This window comes from Medicago sativa, chromosome 1 (genome assembly GCF_051527215.1).
Source record: "Medicago sativa cultivar Bolivia chromosome 1, Bolivia_mono, whole genome shotgun sequence".
NCBI classification, from domain to species: Eukaryota; Viridiplantae; Streptophyta; class Magnoliopsida; order Fabales; family Fabaceae; genus Medicago; species Medicago sativa.
The window spans coordinates 84,426,483-84,443,897 of NC_140749.1; the positions used below are offsets into that span (position 1 = coordinate 84,426,483).

Sequence of the window (17,415 nt, forward strand, 5' to 3'; positions counted from 1 at the left end):
ATTTTGTTACAAGTACCCTTCTGATCAAAGTGTGACACTGGATATCTAATTTCTCATACACGATTATCAAAATGACTATTCTGATTGTACTATGTAAAATTGGTTATTTTACAATCTAACAGGAACTTCATGATAATTGATGTGTTGGGCATATGGATTTTAACTTTAACAGAAAATGGTGTTGATATTAAAGAAAGGTTAAAATGATTCATTTGAAATATGAAATAACAAGTTTCAAGAAAGGTTAAACAATTATCTGTTTAAATATACTTAAATAAGGGTTGTGCCTGACTTTAGTATCTGCATCCCATTAGTAGTACCCAACCCCATAAGGGTTGCCAGATTTTTCAAACAACACAGATTGTTTTCAGACAAAACTTAAAGTCAACTGGCATGGACTCCGTATACGCCTCACCATATTTCCTTCTTAAAGCACCTACCCCATTTATTAGTTCTGCTTACAACATATACTAGTGATTTATTTACATGTTCATATTATGCGTGAGGTTACGATGAATGCAAAATTAAGTTTAGATCAAAACTGTAGAAAATTATGTTTAATTTTTTAATTGAATAACATTTGGTGGACAGAATAACAAATGCCTTTCCGAGCGAGCATTCCAGTCTAAAGTACGTTCAACTTTACTACTAAGGGAAAACAACCAAACTAAATCAAATATAACATTGATGGAGTCAATTGATCTCCCCACCACTATTCAGATCAATATTTCTTAGCAATATTGTCAATCTAAGATAATATCTAAAACAAACAGTAAGGTCATCTTCACAAGAATCCAGCAATAATTGCAATCATAGGAGTGGCACAAAATACTATCAAGAAAAGGCTAAGCACTCATTCACATAATTTGGGCAAAACAAACAAACCTTCTCAACAATATTATCAGTTAAAGGTAATGGCTAAACAAGGTCATCTCCCAAAAAAATACAGCAATAGATGCCAACACAAGAGTGGCACAAAATATCTATCTACTACACCAATATTCTAAGCAATATTATCAATCTAAGATTGATAATAGATCATCAATCTAAGATAATAGCTAAACAACCATTAAAGACATCTCCAAAAGAATACAGTAATAATTGCCATCACAAGAGTGGCACAATATCTACTGTATTGTGTACTTCATATTGTTGCAGGAGAGAATCAGTTTTTAGACGATTTGGGTGATTCTATCAAAGTGAAATTGCAATCGAAAGCTGGGTCATCCCACATTGAAATCCTTGAAAATTCTGGACTCTTGCAGCATACTGGGGAACCATGCTTAGCAGATGGAGACGGCATATCAGGCAACTCTTCAGGCATCTCCTTCAATTCCAGGAATGCATCATCAGACTGAAAAGCAGGGCCAAATAGTTGAAAAATCAAAACAGGATAAACAACACATGAGAAATGAAAGTAGTTTTAGACGAACCTTCAGTTTGCTAAAAGCAGGCTGTTCAAATGAAATTTTCATGTCATCATCCAAATCTGATCAAGTTATGTATAAATCAATTAATAAGTAAAAGTGATCAGCCAAAATTACCATAACAGAATCTAGAATCAGTAAATAACTAATTACCATCCCCAAGTATAGCAGTCTTGAAAAAATGATGCATATCCAATGCATGACTTTGTGATTTTATACATTCTTCATGATTATGAAACATCCGCTCTTCGGCGATTGCATCAGGATGAAGATATTTCCCTTTAAAAGAACTAGTGTCCAGGCTGTCCTTATTTTTCATATCAGGTACATGCAGCGAGTTTGAGATATCAGTAAGTGCTCTCCTGCTGCCAGTATTTGACTTCTTAGAAGCTTTGCTGCCAGTTCTTTTGTTGATTTCAAGATTTTTTCCCTTGGCAGAAACAACTTCCTTATCCTTATGTAGAACAATAGTGGGGTTGTTCTTGGACTTGAGTAGATTTGGTGTTTGATTGACAGAGGGTTTAATTGTGCTACCATTGAAGGCCTTCTTTCCATCTACTATATCAATAGGCTTCACTGCATTGGATAGATCACCAAGTGGTTTTCTTCCTCCAGCCCTAGATTTCATCTTTCCTGCAAAATCTGTCTTTATAGACATAGTTCCTGCATCTGCACCAGCATTAAGAATCAGCCTAGCCATTCTACACACATAAACAATTGATGGCAAAACATGTTCAAACTTAATGAACCAGAAAAATACCATTAACATGATCAATGACATTTTGGTCTTGAAACAAACGAACAGTTCGTGCAGCCATTTTGCGGTTAAAGTAGCTAATCTCAAATGAACACCCTGCAAATATTGTAAAAGGGTTAAGCCATCTTAGAAATCTTTCACATATAATTCAGTGCATAATGTCATCATCATTCATTTAAAAAATATCGATGACAGCTAAATCATCATTTGTCTACTTTCACTAGTTACTTCATCTTAATAAATTGAATTGAATAAAATAACAATGTAAAATTAATCAGTTTCAGAAGTAAACACTAAACATCATGAATTCACAACAATGTTCATGGACTTTTAATTATGCAGTAAGGAAAAAATTCTCCGTCTGATTCTTCGGAAAGAATAATAAACATGCTTAATTTCTCATCCAAAATAAAATAAAATAAAGAAACCCAACATTTAAATTTCCCAACCATCAAAAGAAACCCAAAATCTAAAGTTTGAAACCCAAAAAGAAAACTTACGATTTCAATTTTTCCTCATCTAACTTGAATGTAAACACAAAAATCATATATTGTAAAAGGGTTAATTTTTCGTCCACAAAAGAAACCCCAAAATCCCAATTGTGAAGCCCCAAATGAAAACCTAGGGTTTCGATTTTCCTTCATCAAAATCCAATGTAAACACAAAAATCATACATTTCTTTCAAATTCGAAACCTAATAAAGCGCAGACAAACCCAAAAATCAATACATTTCTTTGATTCATGCAAATCATAATCGATTTTTTTCTGAAACTTTCCAGCGATTAACAAACACTGGAAGAAGAAAAAATTCATGCAATCAAAATTATCCTACCAATCAACATTAAAGAAAGAATTGAAATGAAAAAGAATTCAGAACATAATCGAAAACTTACAAATAATCGCTTTTCTGTTGTTAATTTCTGAAAATCGCGTTTATCACTTTCTTTTCCTCTTGATTTGTTTTTTTGAAGTGTGTTTTGGCGGAGAGAAAACCTTTTATGCAACGTAACGATAGTTCAACGGTAACTTGCTTTCACCTGCATTTACATTTGTGTCCCTCTTCAATAATTCAAATTACATTTATGACCTATTGGATAGTATTGTTTCTTACCGTTGCAAAAAAAAAAAAAAAAAGTGTTTTGGGGATTTAGGAAACTAAAGATTTTTATTTTTTGAGAAAAAGGAAACCAGATATGACCGTAAAAAAAAAAAACAGTATTTGTATGTATTGATTCATTTGTCTAAATTATCGAATAAAAAAAATCTTATCATCTTATTTTACCAGAAATTTCATTTTTGTATATAAAAAAATGTAATTTATGATAAAATAATGCATTTTTATTCTTGAAAATAATAATTGCATGATGTCTTTCAAAAAACAATTGTATGATGTAAAATAATATTTTGGTCAGCAGTTTTGATTTACTTCATTTCCTTTTTCAAGGCTACTATATATATATATATATATATATATATATATATATATATATATATATATATATATATATATATTATTTTTAAATTAGTCTTTGTTTAAAGGTACTTTTGGTACCTCTATTTTTAAATTCGTAATGGAGTTTTGCATGATCGATTTTTTTTGGAGTTTGAGATGATTATGGTTGCAGTCATCCATTACGAGTGGTCGTAATGCTCTTGACTTTTTGGTTGTTTTATTTTCTTGATGTTTTTGTGGGTTGTCGTTCTTCCTTTTTTGCTTCCTTTTGCTATTACCCTCCTCAAACTTCAAATAAAACACCACAAAGTAATTTTACTAGTAAATGAGATGTGTGGGTTGCCTCTAGTAAAGTGCTTGTTTAAGGTCTCTTGCTTGACCTTTGTCATTTAGAACTTAGTTTGATCCCTCGCGAACAAAAGTTTCCCCTTCATCATACTCTTTCTCTTCTTCCTTTTCTCAAACATTTTTATTTTTGTTGGTTGGAGTTTCATCTAATGTTTTGTCATACGGCGTGACATCTTCATGTTTGTTGTTTTTAATTGGTGATATCCTTAATACTTATTGCGATGAAAATAACAACTGATTGTAAGAATAAAGATGAAGAAAATGAAAAAAAAAATGATTGGGGTAAATTACCCCCAATTCATCAAGGGATAATGTAGAAAAAACTATACATCAAGTAGTGGGAAGAAAAAAGAAGTAAAAAATTAGTGTGTGTGTGTGTAGTTTATTTGATTTTTTTTTCTCACCACAACATCTCTAGTCTTTTTGGTGTTTTGAGGACTTGGTAGTTTAGAAAGTTTTTAATTTTCTGATGTAAAAATACCAACAATGATAGATGTTAGTAGATGTCACTATTTGTTCTCGTGAGTGATAAAGTTATATTTTTGACAATCAATATAATTTGAGAGTTTATTAAAAAAAAAATAGTATTGTTTGAGAGTAAATTAGCAATTCACCCCTTGAAATTGTAGGCAGCGACGGATCCAGGAATTTTGAAAAGTGGGGGCACCACGTACATATTTGAAACATTAAATAAACATATATAAACTTTGTTTCAAAGTGTGTGTTTATGTGTGGGCCAATAGAAAAATGTTGTGTGATTTGTGTGTGTCATTTAGTCAACATTTCAATTATAACTATATATTACTCTATTCCTACCACCTAAAAAAAATTCTCAAAATTTAGTGTAGGCACAAGCCTACAGACTCTAATACATGGATTCGTCCCTGATTGTTGGGATAGGGTATTTATACCCTTTAAATATGCGAGAACGCAAGGAAAATCCATGATTTTGAATTATATTGAGTGACTTGATCTTTCTAATAACTTTTATCCAATGTAATATCAAATTAATCATTGAATTATACTTCTTACTAGCAAAGAAAATGCAAAATTAAAATGTCAGGGTATGCAAAATACATATAAACTATGGTTACGGAGAGGTAATTTCAAAATCCAAGGTGTGCAGGTGCACACTCTCACACATGGCTGACTCCGCCCCCGGTGCCAGAAACAACAATTATATTTAAGTCATTAAATATATAATTAAGTCACATCTTTATATATTCAATATTTTACTGTTCATGGTTTATGTGAGATTAATCACTCGCACTTGAACTAAACAGTCATAAATGGAATTTGGATTAGCGCAATTCGACTACACATAATCAGCACATTGGAATCATATGATCAAAACAAAACCAATTACACGGTTTGTAGTTGATTTTTCTTATTGGCGTATCTCTGTTATAGATAATTTTCGATTGTTGGTGTACAACTCTCCGTGTTAAATTGTCCTAGTGCTAGTTAGTGCCTGCATCCAAATTAAAGTCTACGTACCTATGTTTGGTTTGGTTATTCATTTTCATTCTTGGAGATCTTGAACGAACCATGAGAATGGTGGTTGGTATACTTTCCGTGTGGAGAAGTGACATGCTAAATTGCCAATTGACAAGTGCAATAAATGAGATCTCTTTGTAGAAGTTGTACTAAGTCAATAAAGCAATTTGTGATCTCACTCACTTATGAACACTTTTGTTTAGCTTCTCAAACGAGGTACAGATGAATTTAAGAAAGAGAAGAGGGTAAAATTACCAACTTCAAAATCAAAACAAAATCGTGGCATCGTCATATCAAACCTTCCGTTTGACCTACTCGATCTCCCAAAGAAAAAGAATAAGAGATCCTTGCTGTGGGGACTAGACACTAGAGGTGTACACGAGTCTCTAAAATACGTAAACAGTAAACCCATGCATGCAACCTCTTATAGCAGGTGAAAATTTAGGGTTTATATTTGGACCAAGTTTTATCATGACGAACCGATAATATTCCCTAAAATAACAATAGATACATATTTGTAATCAAGTTTTATCATATTGATTCTTATATTATTTTTTGGTTAAGTTTTAATTACCTTGAGTTTGGTTGGACCCATAGCAAGATTTGTTTATATTTAAATTTATGTTAAAGCAAATTAATATAAAATTATTATATGACAATTGATTGGATGATGGAACATATCAATGGGTGTACTGGTCATGGCGGGAGGGACGGCCGTCCAATGAACCATTTTTTAACGCATCAAAATTATTATTTTAATTCAGTAATTAGTACTATGTAGATATATTTGTGGTTGTCTATTGGAGGAGACTTGAGAAAATTGAAATTTTGGTGCCCATGATTGGCCGCATTGAAACAAGATTCATTCTCAGTTTGGAATAATCAGAGTATTCTATGGGGGTCGTCCAGTCCTTTTGAAGTGTGTATTTTATCACCGATCTACTTTCTTTCATTCTTTAAGACTCATATATGTATCATTTCTTCTATTGAATCTATTTTTTATTGTTTTTTTTTGGGAGAAATGAGGATTATAAAAAAATATGTTGACTTAATTGGGACACAATTTCTTTGAAGAAGGATAAGAATGGTTGGGGGTTAGAAGGATAAGGGAGTTTAATGTGGCATTACTTGGTAAATGGTGTTGGAGGGAGAATGAGGAATGCAGAAGGTTATGGTATTATGGTATAAGGTGTGTTGAGGGTGCATATGGGGAGGAAGGGGGCCATGCTTTACATAGAAGGAGGGTGGGATCGATTTGGTGGAAGCCTACGTGAGGGAGACGATTTGGGGGTTGGGAGTTGGTTTAATTATAACATCGTGTTTAAGAGCAGCTGCATAGTATGCTTCCCTAGTTTTTTTTTTCACTTTCATGATTTTGTTTGTCGTTGTAATTGTTTGTACTTTTGCATATTATTTCCTAACACACCTTGTGTTGGTATGAATTAGTGTTGTTGGTTAATATAGTATCATTTTGACTTCTTCAAAAAAGAACTTTATATAGATATATTTATTTTTAATTCGCTTTAATTAATTATATTGAAAATATATTTTTAGAAAACCTTGATTAAGAATGAATATTCTGCAACAAAAAATGTAAGAAGAAAAACATGTAATATATAACTATATACCATTACTTAAAAAAAGTGATATATACACATACAATTCATATAAGACTTCAAGGATGGATTCATATAAGACTTCAAAGATGGATGTATAGACTGTGAATGTTGTAGCTGCTTTAACCTTGCTAGCATCCTACGTCAGGGTGGCACCAAAGAAATAAAGCATTGTTGTCGATTTTTTCTTTTTGAAATAACACACACGACAGCACAATGCAACCCCCCAAAAATTAGAAAGTCTACACCCAACCTTTCCATTTGATCATTTCAGACTATGTAGTAAATATAAGAGATATGTGGTCGATCTTGCACCATCTATTTTACCAAACTCGCACGAAAGTATATTATGTAAAAATATTTATATCTTTTTTTTTTTTTTACAAATAAAAAATATTTATATTTTTTTTTGGTACAAAAAGAGGGCAAAGCCCAAAAATATTTATATCTTTTTTTTAGGGAAAAAATATTTATATCTATTTTCAATAAATATCTATAAATCTAAAATTACTTTGTTTGTTTGATACTTATACACGATTTATCTAAGTGTGTGTATATATATTATCATTAAATAAGATGTGCAAATTGTTTCAAAGAAAAAAGAAAAAAGAGATGTGCAAAATCTCCTAAAAAATGAGATGTGCAAAATAATCAAATGACGAGTTTAGGAATTAAAAATAGGAAATGCTAATAAGTGGAATCAATACACTAGTTAAAATAAGCTTATATGAATCAAATAATAAAACTTAAATCAATAACCAGCACTATTAAAGGTTGAATTCGGGAAAGCGTTTAACCGAAAAGAATTGTTTCACCCATAAATCAAACTCAAAGTCTTTTAAACAATTCATCATTAATGAAGTTTATTAATCACTTGAATCCAGCTCTTTGATTAGAGAAAGTTAACACAAAGTAAGTCTATATGAAAAAGTAATTTATTTTTTACCATGACAAAGTAACAACTTGTATGTTCAAAATAAATATTTCTTTTATGAAATTCTTAATCAATGTCTTTAGAATACTCTCGTTAGCAAGATTTTTAAAAGAAAGTGACATGCTAATTTATGTCTTGAGACACATGTTAAAGAATCACAAATATTAACTATTTCTTAAAAACATTTTTTTAGGGGATCTTAAAAAAGCAATTGTTAATTTAAAAAAAATACTAGAGGATTTACTTTCATATGTGCATTTGCAGGTTGATTATGAGGATCAATGGAGGTGACAGTTAGATCGGGACAATGGTTATTCCAGTTTGAGGTGTGTATCATTTTCTCACTGGTCCGCAAGCACATCAGTATATAACACGATTTCATACTTGATTTGGCATAAATATGTTCCTCTGAAAGTTTTAGTTTTTACTTGGCGTCTTATGCGCAATAACTTACCTACCAGAGATAACTTGTTTCAGCGTGGTGTGAGTGGGTGTGGGAAAGTAGAAACGACAAACCATTTGTTTTTTCATTGTTCCATTTTTTGTTCTTTGTGGTGTATGCTTTGTGATTGACTGGGGTTTTCTTTTGCTAACCCCCTTGGGATCACAAATTGTTTTGTTCAGTTTGCTTACTTTACATGTGGTTCGAAAGTACAACACTCTTTTATGCACTTATTTTGGTTCACGTGTGTTTGAGTTATTTGGAAGGAAATGAATGATATGATTTTTAATAATAAGAAAAAATCAATCTTTCAGCTCCTCGACAAAGTAAAGAGGCTTTCTTATCGGTGGCTAAAGGCAAAAGTTTTCAACATATTTTGTGTATTTTCAGCATCTTTTTGGCACGTCTTGTCTTAAAGAGATTGTTTGGTTGGTTTTTTTTTTTTTTTTTTGGTTACATTTGGTTGGTTAATATATTTCATTTTACCTTGTTAAAAAAAAAAAATACCACTTTATGATATTGAACTCAAAATTTACGTATCATTTAATATTTTAATAGTAATATGTAGTAAACACTTAATCCCTCAAATTCAGAATATCATACAAATTTCTTAAACTGCCTCATTAATCATCAATCAATAACTTTACATAATTACAATTTAATATTTTAATATTAAAAAGACGCGGGTCTCACTGAAAGAGAGAGTGTTACATAAAACACCTCTCTCCAATAGATACTTTTTTTTTTCTTCCTCAATAGAATAGAAGTAATTGTTGTTACCAAAAAAGAATAGAAGTAATTGTTAGATACTAAATCTTTAAAATAAAAACCATCCCATTATAGATATGCTGTAATGGTAAATTTTTATCCATTCATTGATAAAATATGGGAAATATAGTTGTCACCCATCTTTACAAACAAAAAAAATAGTTGTCACCTTATTTTAGAACGACACAAAAAAAATAGCACACCCTGGCATAGCAATTGAATAAAATCACAATTAAAGCAAAATCATGTGCACTTTTAAAATCACTATCAGAATGAAAAGGCAAGCTTTTGAACATTTTAACATGACCATTTCTTAAAAGTCAAATAAAACCTCCAATAAATACTTTTCATGGCCACAGTCCACAACAATGAATAAGCTTTTATTTTATCAAAATAATAAGTTTATATGATTGTAAAAAAAGTATTCAATCATTCAAATTGATAGAATATCACGAATAAATTTACAACATGTAAATCGATATTAGTATAAAATGACAAAATGTCTATAAATGTGATAAAATTACAATGACCGAAATACCAATATATTATGTTTTGTAACATGGATGTTCAAATCACTAAGTAACCTATAATGGACTGAAGTTAATCTATCAATTTGAATAAATAAACATCATAACAATATAAGGAATTAATTTACTAAAAAAAAAAAACATTAGGGTCCTGCTAACTGGTGCCCCCGGGGCTGGTTAAGCATATCATAAAAGGGAATTATTACTATAAAAGGAAACTGTTTTTGACTTTACTATAAATTAATTACACAATTTCAATGCATTAACTACTATATAATTTCCTTTTTCATATCTTTAACCAGTGCCCCGGGGGCACCGGTTAGCATTTCCCAAAACATTATAAGGAATTAAATAATGTTACATCAAGACGACGAACAAAACAACATTGATTTCAAACGACCAAATCACTATTTTTTTTGGTATGGAAAAGCATGTGTATAGATGCAACAAATGATCATGGTCATTCATATGATATCACGTGACTCATTTACATAATAGTATAATCAATTTTAAACAATTTCGACCATTAATTTGAGATTCAAAAAGTGTGTGACACATTTATAACACCTACTTCATGTGGTTTGTAAATGTTATTTTTGGCGGTCCCATGTGATGAAACTCTAAACTCGTTAGGGACGACTCTAAATGAATCGGATAGCCGATTTCGATATATATATTTTTTAAGAAGTGATTTTGACGAATATTAATTTGCCTTTTGTTCGAAAAATCAAGAATACACACACATTCTCCTTTACTCGATTAGATTATTATGTTAATTTCTTCGTTGCCAAGATTTCTATCCTAAACTTTTAACCCATCAACTTCTTAAATCACTTGGCTAAACCAATTAAGCTATCCATCTCCTCCGATAAATTATTTATCGCAAACATATGTAGTTGCATGTAATGAATATTTTAACCAAAAAAAAATAGATTACAAAAATCAACTTGAATATTTTTTTAGGTTTTTTTAGAGAAACTAGAATTATTTTAGAAAAGTATGGATTTTTTTTTTGAGAGATTTAGAGAAGTATGGATGTAATGAATTTTTTTGTGGTGGTCGGGGTTTGAACCCCCGGACCTTGCATATAGTATGCATGGTCTCTACCAAGACGTATGAATGTAAGGAATTGGATCCTCTCATGCCTTATTATCTCCTACCATCTCTCCAGCTCTATTCCTGACCGTCTGATCAATCCAATGGATGAGGCACAAAAAACAATAAAAAAAAAGGAAATAGAGAGAGAAACGTACACTATCTCTCATAGTCCAAGACCCCATCTCCACCCCAAGTTCATCTGCTCTGAAATCTCTCACTCTTCAAGAATTCTTATCCTCATGGGATTTTTTTGTCATTGTTATTTCTTTTTTTTGGTAGTGTGTCTTTGTTATTTTTAAACAAAAGTTAGACACCCTTATGTTCTTTTTTTAAAAGCAAATTCAAATTTATTGAAGGAGAAAACAACCAAAAGCACAAGTTGAAAAAAACAGAAAACAAGCAGTAACCCCCAGTTAAAGAACACCAAGCTAAATAAATGAGAGGTTACCCAGAACCGACTAGTTTTATTAGTTTAACTAAATACGTTTGATTGTTTACTCTTCTGTAAAGCGTAATCTGCTTTCTCTTAGAAAGATTTAGTCTAGGAAGGCCACCTCGCCCTCCGCCACCAAACGCAGGGCCATCTCGTTGTCCCCCGTGCGTGGTCCCCGACAATGGAAGGTTGCATTTGAGTGGAGTGATTCACGAGATAATTAATTTCTTTTTTCTTTTAGTTTGTAATTGTTTCTCTCTCTCAACCATCAGATTGATCCGACGATGGTAAATAGGGCAGCAGAGATAGCAGGAGACAATAAAGTAGGAGGGGATCCGGATCCATGAATGTAATGAATAATTTAACAAAAAAATATTGTCAAATAAAAAGAAAATAATCATAAATAGCATCTACCTCTAGAATGAAGTGCACTATAAATGCATCTTCACCCTTTACTAGTACTCCTCCAACAAGTTCGGCACGAATTTAAAGTGTTAAGTCTTTGTTCCTATAAAAATGCTGCAACTCAACTGAACTAAGTACACTTCACTGAATCAATCTCACTCCTCAAATTCAACAACCCGTCAATCACCGCCATACACGTGTACGGTGATTGACAACATGGACTCTCACACTCCTCTTCTCAACACCACGGCGGCGACGTCATCTTCGTCGGAGTTATTAGAGGTTGACGGTGGCGACTACTTGGAAGTGAAAGGGTTCAAACAAGCAAGGAAAGTATTCGCTATTGAAACAGTGAGAATATGGAAAATTGCATTGCCAATAGTTTTCAACATATTGTGTCAATATGGTGTTAACTCTATCACCAATATCTTCGTTGGTCATCTTGGTGACATTGAACTTTCTGCTATTTCTCTTATTAACTCTGTCATTGGCACTTTCGCTTTTGGCTTCATGGTTAGTCTCTTTCAATCAAAAGTTTTGTTTTTTCTTCTTTTTCTTCATTATAGCTAAACCCCACTATTTTATTATATTTTATTCTATAGTTTCATGAATGGGAATGAAAATCAGAGATTTTTGCTGAATTTTTTGATATATTTTTATGCTGATTTCTATTTTCTTACTGTTTTATTAGTCTTTCAAACTAAGAAAATGTTTTCCTTTATTTCATTGCAGCTTAAATTTAGTTTTTTTTTTTTTTTCTCTCATTGTCCTTGTTGAGTTTTACCTTCCTGAAAAAGAAACTAGGAAGAAGAGTTTTTTAGTACAAAACTAAGCATTCAAAGCGCTTATGTTATGTGTAAGCTATTTTTATAGCAAAAGATAAAATAATGTTAAGTTGTTTTTGTACGTGCTATATGCTTTTTTTATAATTTATATTGGTTAATTTATGGAAACATATTGAAAAAAGCTTATGAAAATTGTCTTAAGCTATTTTCATAAGTTCTCCTAAACAGTTTCACCAAACTTATGTCAGTAGATAAGCTCAAATAAGCTCAATCCAAACATCCCCTGTAATTATTGTTATTATGAAGATGCAAAGCATTTGTAGTGTTTTCATATTATCTTGTGGGAAAAATATATTTTTTCAGTGTCAAATGTAAGTTCTAATTGATTTTTTATTTATTTGACTTCTGTTTTGTGTTGTGTATTTATTGATTGTTATTTTGGCATGAAAGTTTGGCTTCAAAACAGAAACCAAGTTGTATAGATACCGTATTTCTTGTTAACTGAATGTTGTTTTTTAAGGACAAATATTGATGGTACTCTATTAAACCTGTAGTTAGGTATGGGGAGTGCGACCGAGACGCTCTGCGGTCAAGCTTTTGGAGCTGGACAGGTTCATATGCTTGGTGTTTACATGCAACGGTCGTGGATAATTTTATTTGTGACAAGTATTATCCTATTGCCAATATACATTTTCGCTGCTCCAATTTTGAAACTTCTTGGCCAACAGGAAGATATGGCTGATCTTGCTGGAAGTTTTGCTCTTTTAGTAATTCCTCAATTTCTCTCACTTTCCTTAAACTTTCCAACCCAAAAGTTCCTTCAGTCTCAAAGTAAGGTTAATGTCATTGCTTGGATTGGATTAGTGGCTCTAATTGTGCATATTGGGTTGCTCTGGCTCTTAATTTATGTATTAGATTTAGGCTTAACTGGTGCAGCAATTGCATTCGATGTCACGAGTTGGGGAATTACATTGGCTCAACTTGGTTATGTGGTGGTTTGGTGTAAGGATTGTTGGAATGGATTGTCGTGGTTGGCTATTAAGGATATATGGGCTTTTGTTAGGCTATCGATTGCGTCGGCTGTTATGCTTTGCCTTGAAATTTGGTATATGATGAGTCTCATAGTTCTTGCTGGCCACCTTGATAACGCAGTGATTGCTGTTGATTCCATCTCCATATGGTAAGCTCATGGTTGCAGTTCCACTTCGTGTTGCTGTAAATGAAATACGATATGACTACATAAACCGAGACAAAAGTTTCTATCAAGCAGTTTGTAGTTTGATATTAGTAATCAGTTGTTGAAATTATGGATGTTTTTTAACCTTTTGCTAATACATTCAATGATGTTTTATAGTATGAATTTCAATGGATGGGAAGGCATGATCTTCATTGGAGTAAATGCAGCTATAAGGTATGCAGCAGAAAGTTATGTCTTACTGATGTTAGTTGTTCCAATTTATGATTCGTGAAATTCCAAGGTACCCAGATGCTAAGTTCCTTGGTACGAGTCTGATCATGTTATGTGTCTACTTGTTAGATATGTATAACAACTTGGCATTATTAGCATTGGAAGCATATTGATATAGGTTTTTCTATTGTCATTTTTGTTTCATTCACCTTTGTATTTTTCTTGTTTTCAGTGTCAGAGTTTCCAACGAACTCGGACTTCGACATCCAAGAGCTGCCAAATACTCTGTCTACGTGACAGTCTTTCAATCTCTTTTCATGGGAATATTCTTCATGGGTGTAATTTTGGTAACTAAAGACTATTTTGCCATTGTTTTTACCAATAGTAAGACTTTGCAAGTGGCGGTTGCAGAACTGGGAAACATCCTTGCCGTGACAATGGTTCTAAACAGTGTTCAACCAGTGATTTCGGGTATGAATTTGTTAGCATTTTCCTTGTCTACTTCATGAAGGGTAACTAACAGATCATCGCCGTAGTTTATCTTCTATTCACCAACTTGAAATTATTCTTACAGGTGTTGCTGTCGGAGGTGGGTGGCAGGCCTTGGTGGCTTACATCAACGTAGGTTGTTATTACTTGTTTGGGCTTCCACTAGGGTATATTCTTGGTAATGTTGCAGAATTGGGGGTTAAGGTAATGTATTCGCTATTCACTATTCTATTTCTATTCGTTCTAAACCTCGATGAACTTCATAAATTTAGTAAAACATAAACTTTTACATTTGGATCTGCAAAAATGAGAAGAAGGAAAAGATCAGTGCCCGTTTTCCTGTTTCTATTTCCAGTGATAAAATAAACATTAGAGAAAGTATTATGGAATTTTTTTAAAATGCATTTTAATGAAAATTCTGAAAAATTTCAAAACATTGTGGTATGTATTTTCTCGAGTTTGCTTGCATCTTTTCTCTATCAAAATTAAGAAAGAAAATCAATAATCATATGTCATATTATCTACCCACATACGAAGTAAAAATTGAAACTGAAAATGTTGTTAGAAGGTAAATGCATCCTTACTTGTTTGCTGTTGGGTGAAAAATGTTAATGTCATGGCTGGTTCCTGCGTTAATGCCTCTTTTTGATAAACTTCTCTATCCAAAGATTCATTGACCGATTTATAGGTAGAAGATAAAAAGTAAAAACGGAAAAAAGAAAAGAAGTGAACAACTCTTTCTAATGATTCTGAATTTCTTTAGGGACTTTGGGGAGGTATGATATGTGGAATTCTCCTCCAAACCTTGCTGCTCTTGGGGATACTTTACAAAACCAATTGGAACAAAGAGGTGGGCAATACTTCTCATTCTAAGATTCATGTTGGATTTTCTCTCTCTTGACCACTACAGAAAAATGATATTGATCACCCTTTTTCTTTCCTATGATATAACTAGCTTGAATGAATTTAGAGATTCTCACTGCTTTCAATCATTTGACTCGTCTCAATTGTAGGTGGATAATACATCTGCACGGGTGCAGCAATGGGGTGGACAAGCCATAGAAGTTGACAGCAATGGGGTGGACAAGCCATAGAAGTTGACAAGACATTGTATTCTGCATAAAGCTGCATGTATCTCCCACTTCCTATCCGTTCTTTTGTAAAATTAGGGATAATGGTCTCAAATATCCTTTCTGACCATTTTGCATTGTAATGTCGTAGTTTCTTTCTTTCAATTAGGTTCAGGACATAATCTGTCTGTGTTGTGTTGCTGCTGAGAAATGTTGAAGACAGAAAAATTTTCAAATTTTTGCCAATTTTTTTATTCCATCTTTTAATTATATAGCTTCTTAGCGAACCATCAGTGTTTTTCGTTTACTCTTGCACATTCATGTTCTTCTCTAAAAGCATGGTATCTTCAAATGTTAGCATTGTGATGATGCATGGATACACCATCTTTGGTGAGATTTAAGGCAATCAAAGAATTTGATTCCAAGATTGTCTCCTTTATACCAGCATTTCAAGCATAAGATAAGCCATTGGAGATAGACAGTAACTCAGTAACAAGATTAGGAGCAATTCCACACAACTGAGAAAAACCTTGAATTCTTATAATTCTGAAGCAACCCTCCAAAACCTGCATTGTCTAGTTGCCAAAAGCTCTGCCATCAATATAGACTTTGTTCAACCCATTGATAGGGGGATGCCAAGAGACCACCCTCAGGTGAGAGGAATATGCATCATGACAGATTAGTTGTGAAATGATAGAATCATTAGAGGTAGCAATGTAACTTAGATTTGTACCAGTCATGTCAAATGTTGCTGTTAAAGATAGTTTCAGTACGCAATTTTCATATGGCCATACAAATTTTAATGAATTTCTCAACTAGCACTTGTGAAAGTAGATAAAATGTAGTAATAACTAGGAGTTTTATAAGGGCATTGGCATACAACAACTGAACAACCTACAGAAATGAGATATATAAATCCATATTGAAAGTTTGGTAAAAAATTAAACGAAAATGGAAGGAGGGATGAGAAACTGAGTGGCGGTACGTGGTGCTTAATTCTTCTAGTTTTTCAGGCATAGAAATAGTCATTTGTATTCTTGTACTACTGTTGCAGATAGAAAAAAAATGATTAGAGAATATTCCAGAGAAATGAAAGGGAATGAAAGACATCATGCCAAGGAAGAAGGAGGCTTCTGAAGCTTGTGAAGAAAGAAGTATTTTAATGTAACTTCATATAGGGGAAGCAACGGTTAGCAATATTTGAAGCATAGGCATCGTGGGAATATAGAATACTCCTCATTATATCTTGGTCTCTTTCTGTAGAAGGGAAGCTTCTATTACATGTTTAATCTTCAAGATTTGAGATAATGAGGAAATTTAAAGTGATCTTAAACATATGAAATTGAAGAAAAAGTATCAAACATTGCAATCAGGTGTGTGGATGAGTGAATAGGGAGAAAATTTTGACGGCAGTTTGTCTATTGTCAAGGGTGCTAAAAACTAGCTAAGTGAGTGGAAGTCTATGTCTATGTTGTGACTCAAGTCCCACATCGTCTAATCCAAAAGCGAGGCTGAGTTGCTCGCATATAAAAAGAAAGGACCTCACTCATTGTTAAACACGGAGCCGTGTGATAATGACATAGCGAACTATTCTTTCGCCTTTTACTAAAGAATACCGTGTCAGTGTCACATTTAGCGGCATACGTTAGTTTTTGGAAGAGTCCTCTTTATTGAGGGCTCTGCAATAATAGGTCAAATTTTTCTATTTTTAATTGTTAATATCAATTAGCTAATTAGCTAATATTATTACAATTAATCATACTAATTAATAATTAGAACAAATTATATTGATTTTTTTATTGATATATCTTAGAAACAACCCATTTTACCTATATTCTTACTAGTCTGTAAGTATCTGTATTTAAATCGTTCACCTTAATTTCTTAAAAAAAATTACTTAAATATAATTAGTTAGTTTAGACTTTAGAGCAATTTATTATATAATTTTTAAAAATTAT

At 32.4% G+C, this 17,415-nt stretch overlaps 2 protein-coding genes and 1 non-coding gene across 3 annotated transcripts; 2 read left to right on the forward strand and 1 right to left on the reverse strand.

Moving 5' to 3' along the window:
* Window positions 1–832: 832 nt before the first annotated feature.
* On the reverse strand, window positions 833–3,235 carry LOC146958380 (uncharacterized). The gene is made up of 5 exons (XM_085739886.1): window positions 3,078–3,235; window positions 2,188–2,280; window positions 1,581–2,096; window positions 1,434–1,489; window positions 833–1,354 (listed from the first exon to the last, which is right to left on the reverse strand). Exons 2-5 carry the CDS (start codon window positions 2,243–2,245, stop codon window positions 1,166–1,168), a joined length of 819 nt encoding a protein of 272 aa, XP_085596012.1. The 5' UTR covers window positions 2,246–2,280; window positions 3,078–3,235; the 3' UTR covers window positions 833–1,165.
* Window positions 3,236–11,718: 8,483 nt separating this feature from the next.
* Window positions 11,719–15,744, forward strand: LOC146958381 (protein DETOXIFICATION 35-like). The gene is made up of 7 exons (XM_085739887.1): window positions 11,719–12,218; window positions 13,045–13,670; window positions 13,845–13,901; window positions 14,131–14,369; window positions 14,473–14,591; window positions 15,151–15,237; window positions 15,401–15,744. Exons 1-7 carry the CDS (start codon window positions 11,922–11,924, stop codon window positions 15,479–15,481), a joined length of 1,506 nt encoding a protein of 501 aa, XP_085596013.1. The 5' UTR covers window positions 11,719–11,921; the 3' UTR covers window positions 15,482–15,744.
* Window positions 15,745–17,019: 1,275 nt separating this feature from the next.
* On the forward strand, window positions 17,020–17,136 carry LOC146958382 (U5 spliceosomal RNA). Its single transcript, XR_015025064.1, has one exon. It is a non-coding gene; the product is annotated as a U5 spliceosomal RNA (small nuclear RNA).
* The last annotated feature ends 279 nt before the right edge of the window (window positions 17,137–17,415 follow it).

Excerpts from the sequence above, each read along its gene's own strand:
- LOC146958380 (XM_085739886.1), bottom strand. The coding sequence starts at position 2,245 with ATGGCTGCACGAACTGTTCGTTTGTTTCAAGACCAAAATGTCATTGAT. Across the intron at positions 2,097-2,187 it reads TGTCATTGATCATGTTAATG|ATGCAGGAACTATGTCTATA; the intron begins GTATTTTTCTGG and ends ATGCTGGTGCAG. Across the intron at positions 1,355-1,433 it reads CTGCTTTTAGCAAACTGAAG|TCTGATGATGCATTCCTGGA; the intron begins GTTCGTCTAAAA and ends CCTGCTTTTCAG.
- LOC146958381 (XM_085739887.1), top strand. The coding sequence starts at position 11,922 with ATGGACTCTCACACTCCTCTTCTCAACACCACGGCGGCGACGTCATCT. Across the intron at positions 12,219-13,044 it reads CTTTCGCTTTTGGCTTCATG|TTAGGTATGGGGAGTGCGAC; the intron begins GTTAGTCTCTTT and ends TTAAACCTGTAG. Across the intron at positions 14,370-14,472 it reads TGTTCAACCAGTGATTTCGG|GTGTTGCTGTCGGAGGTGGG; the intron begins GTATGAATTTGT and ends TTATTCTTACAG.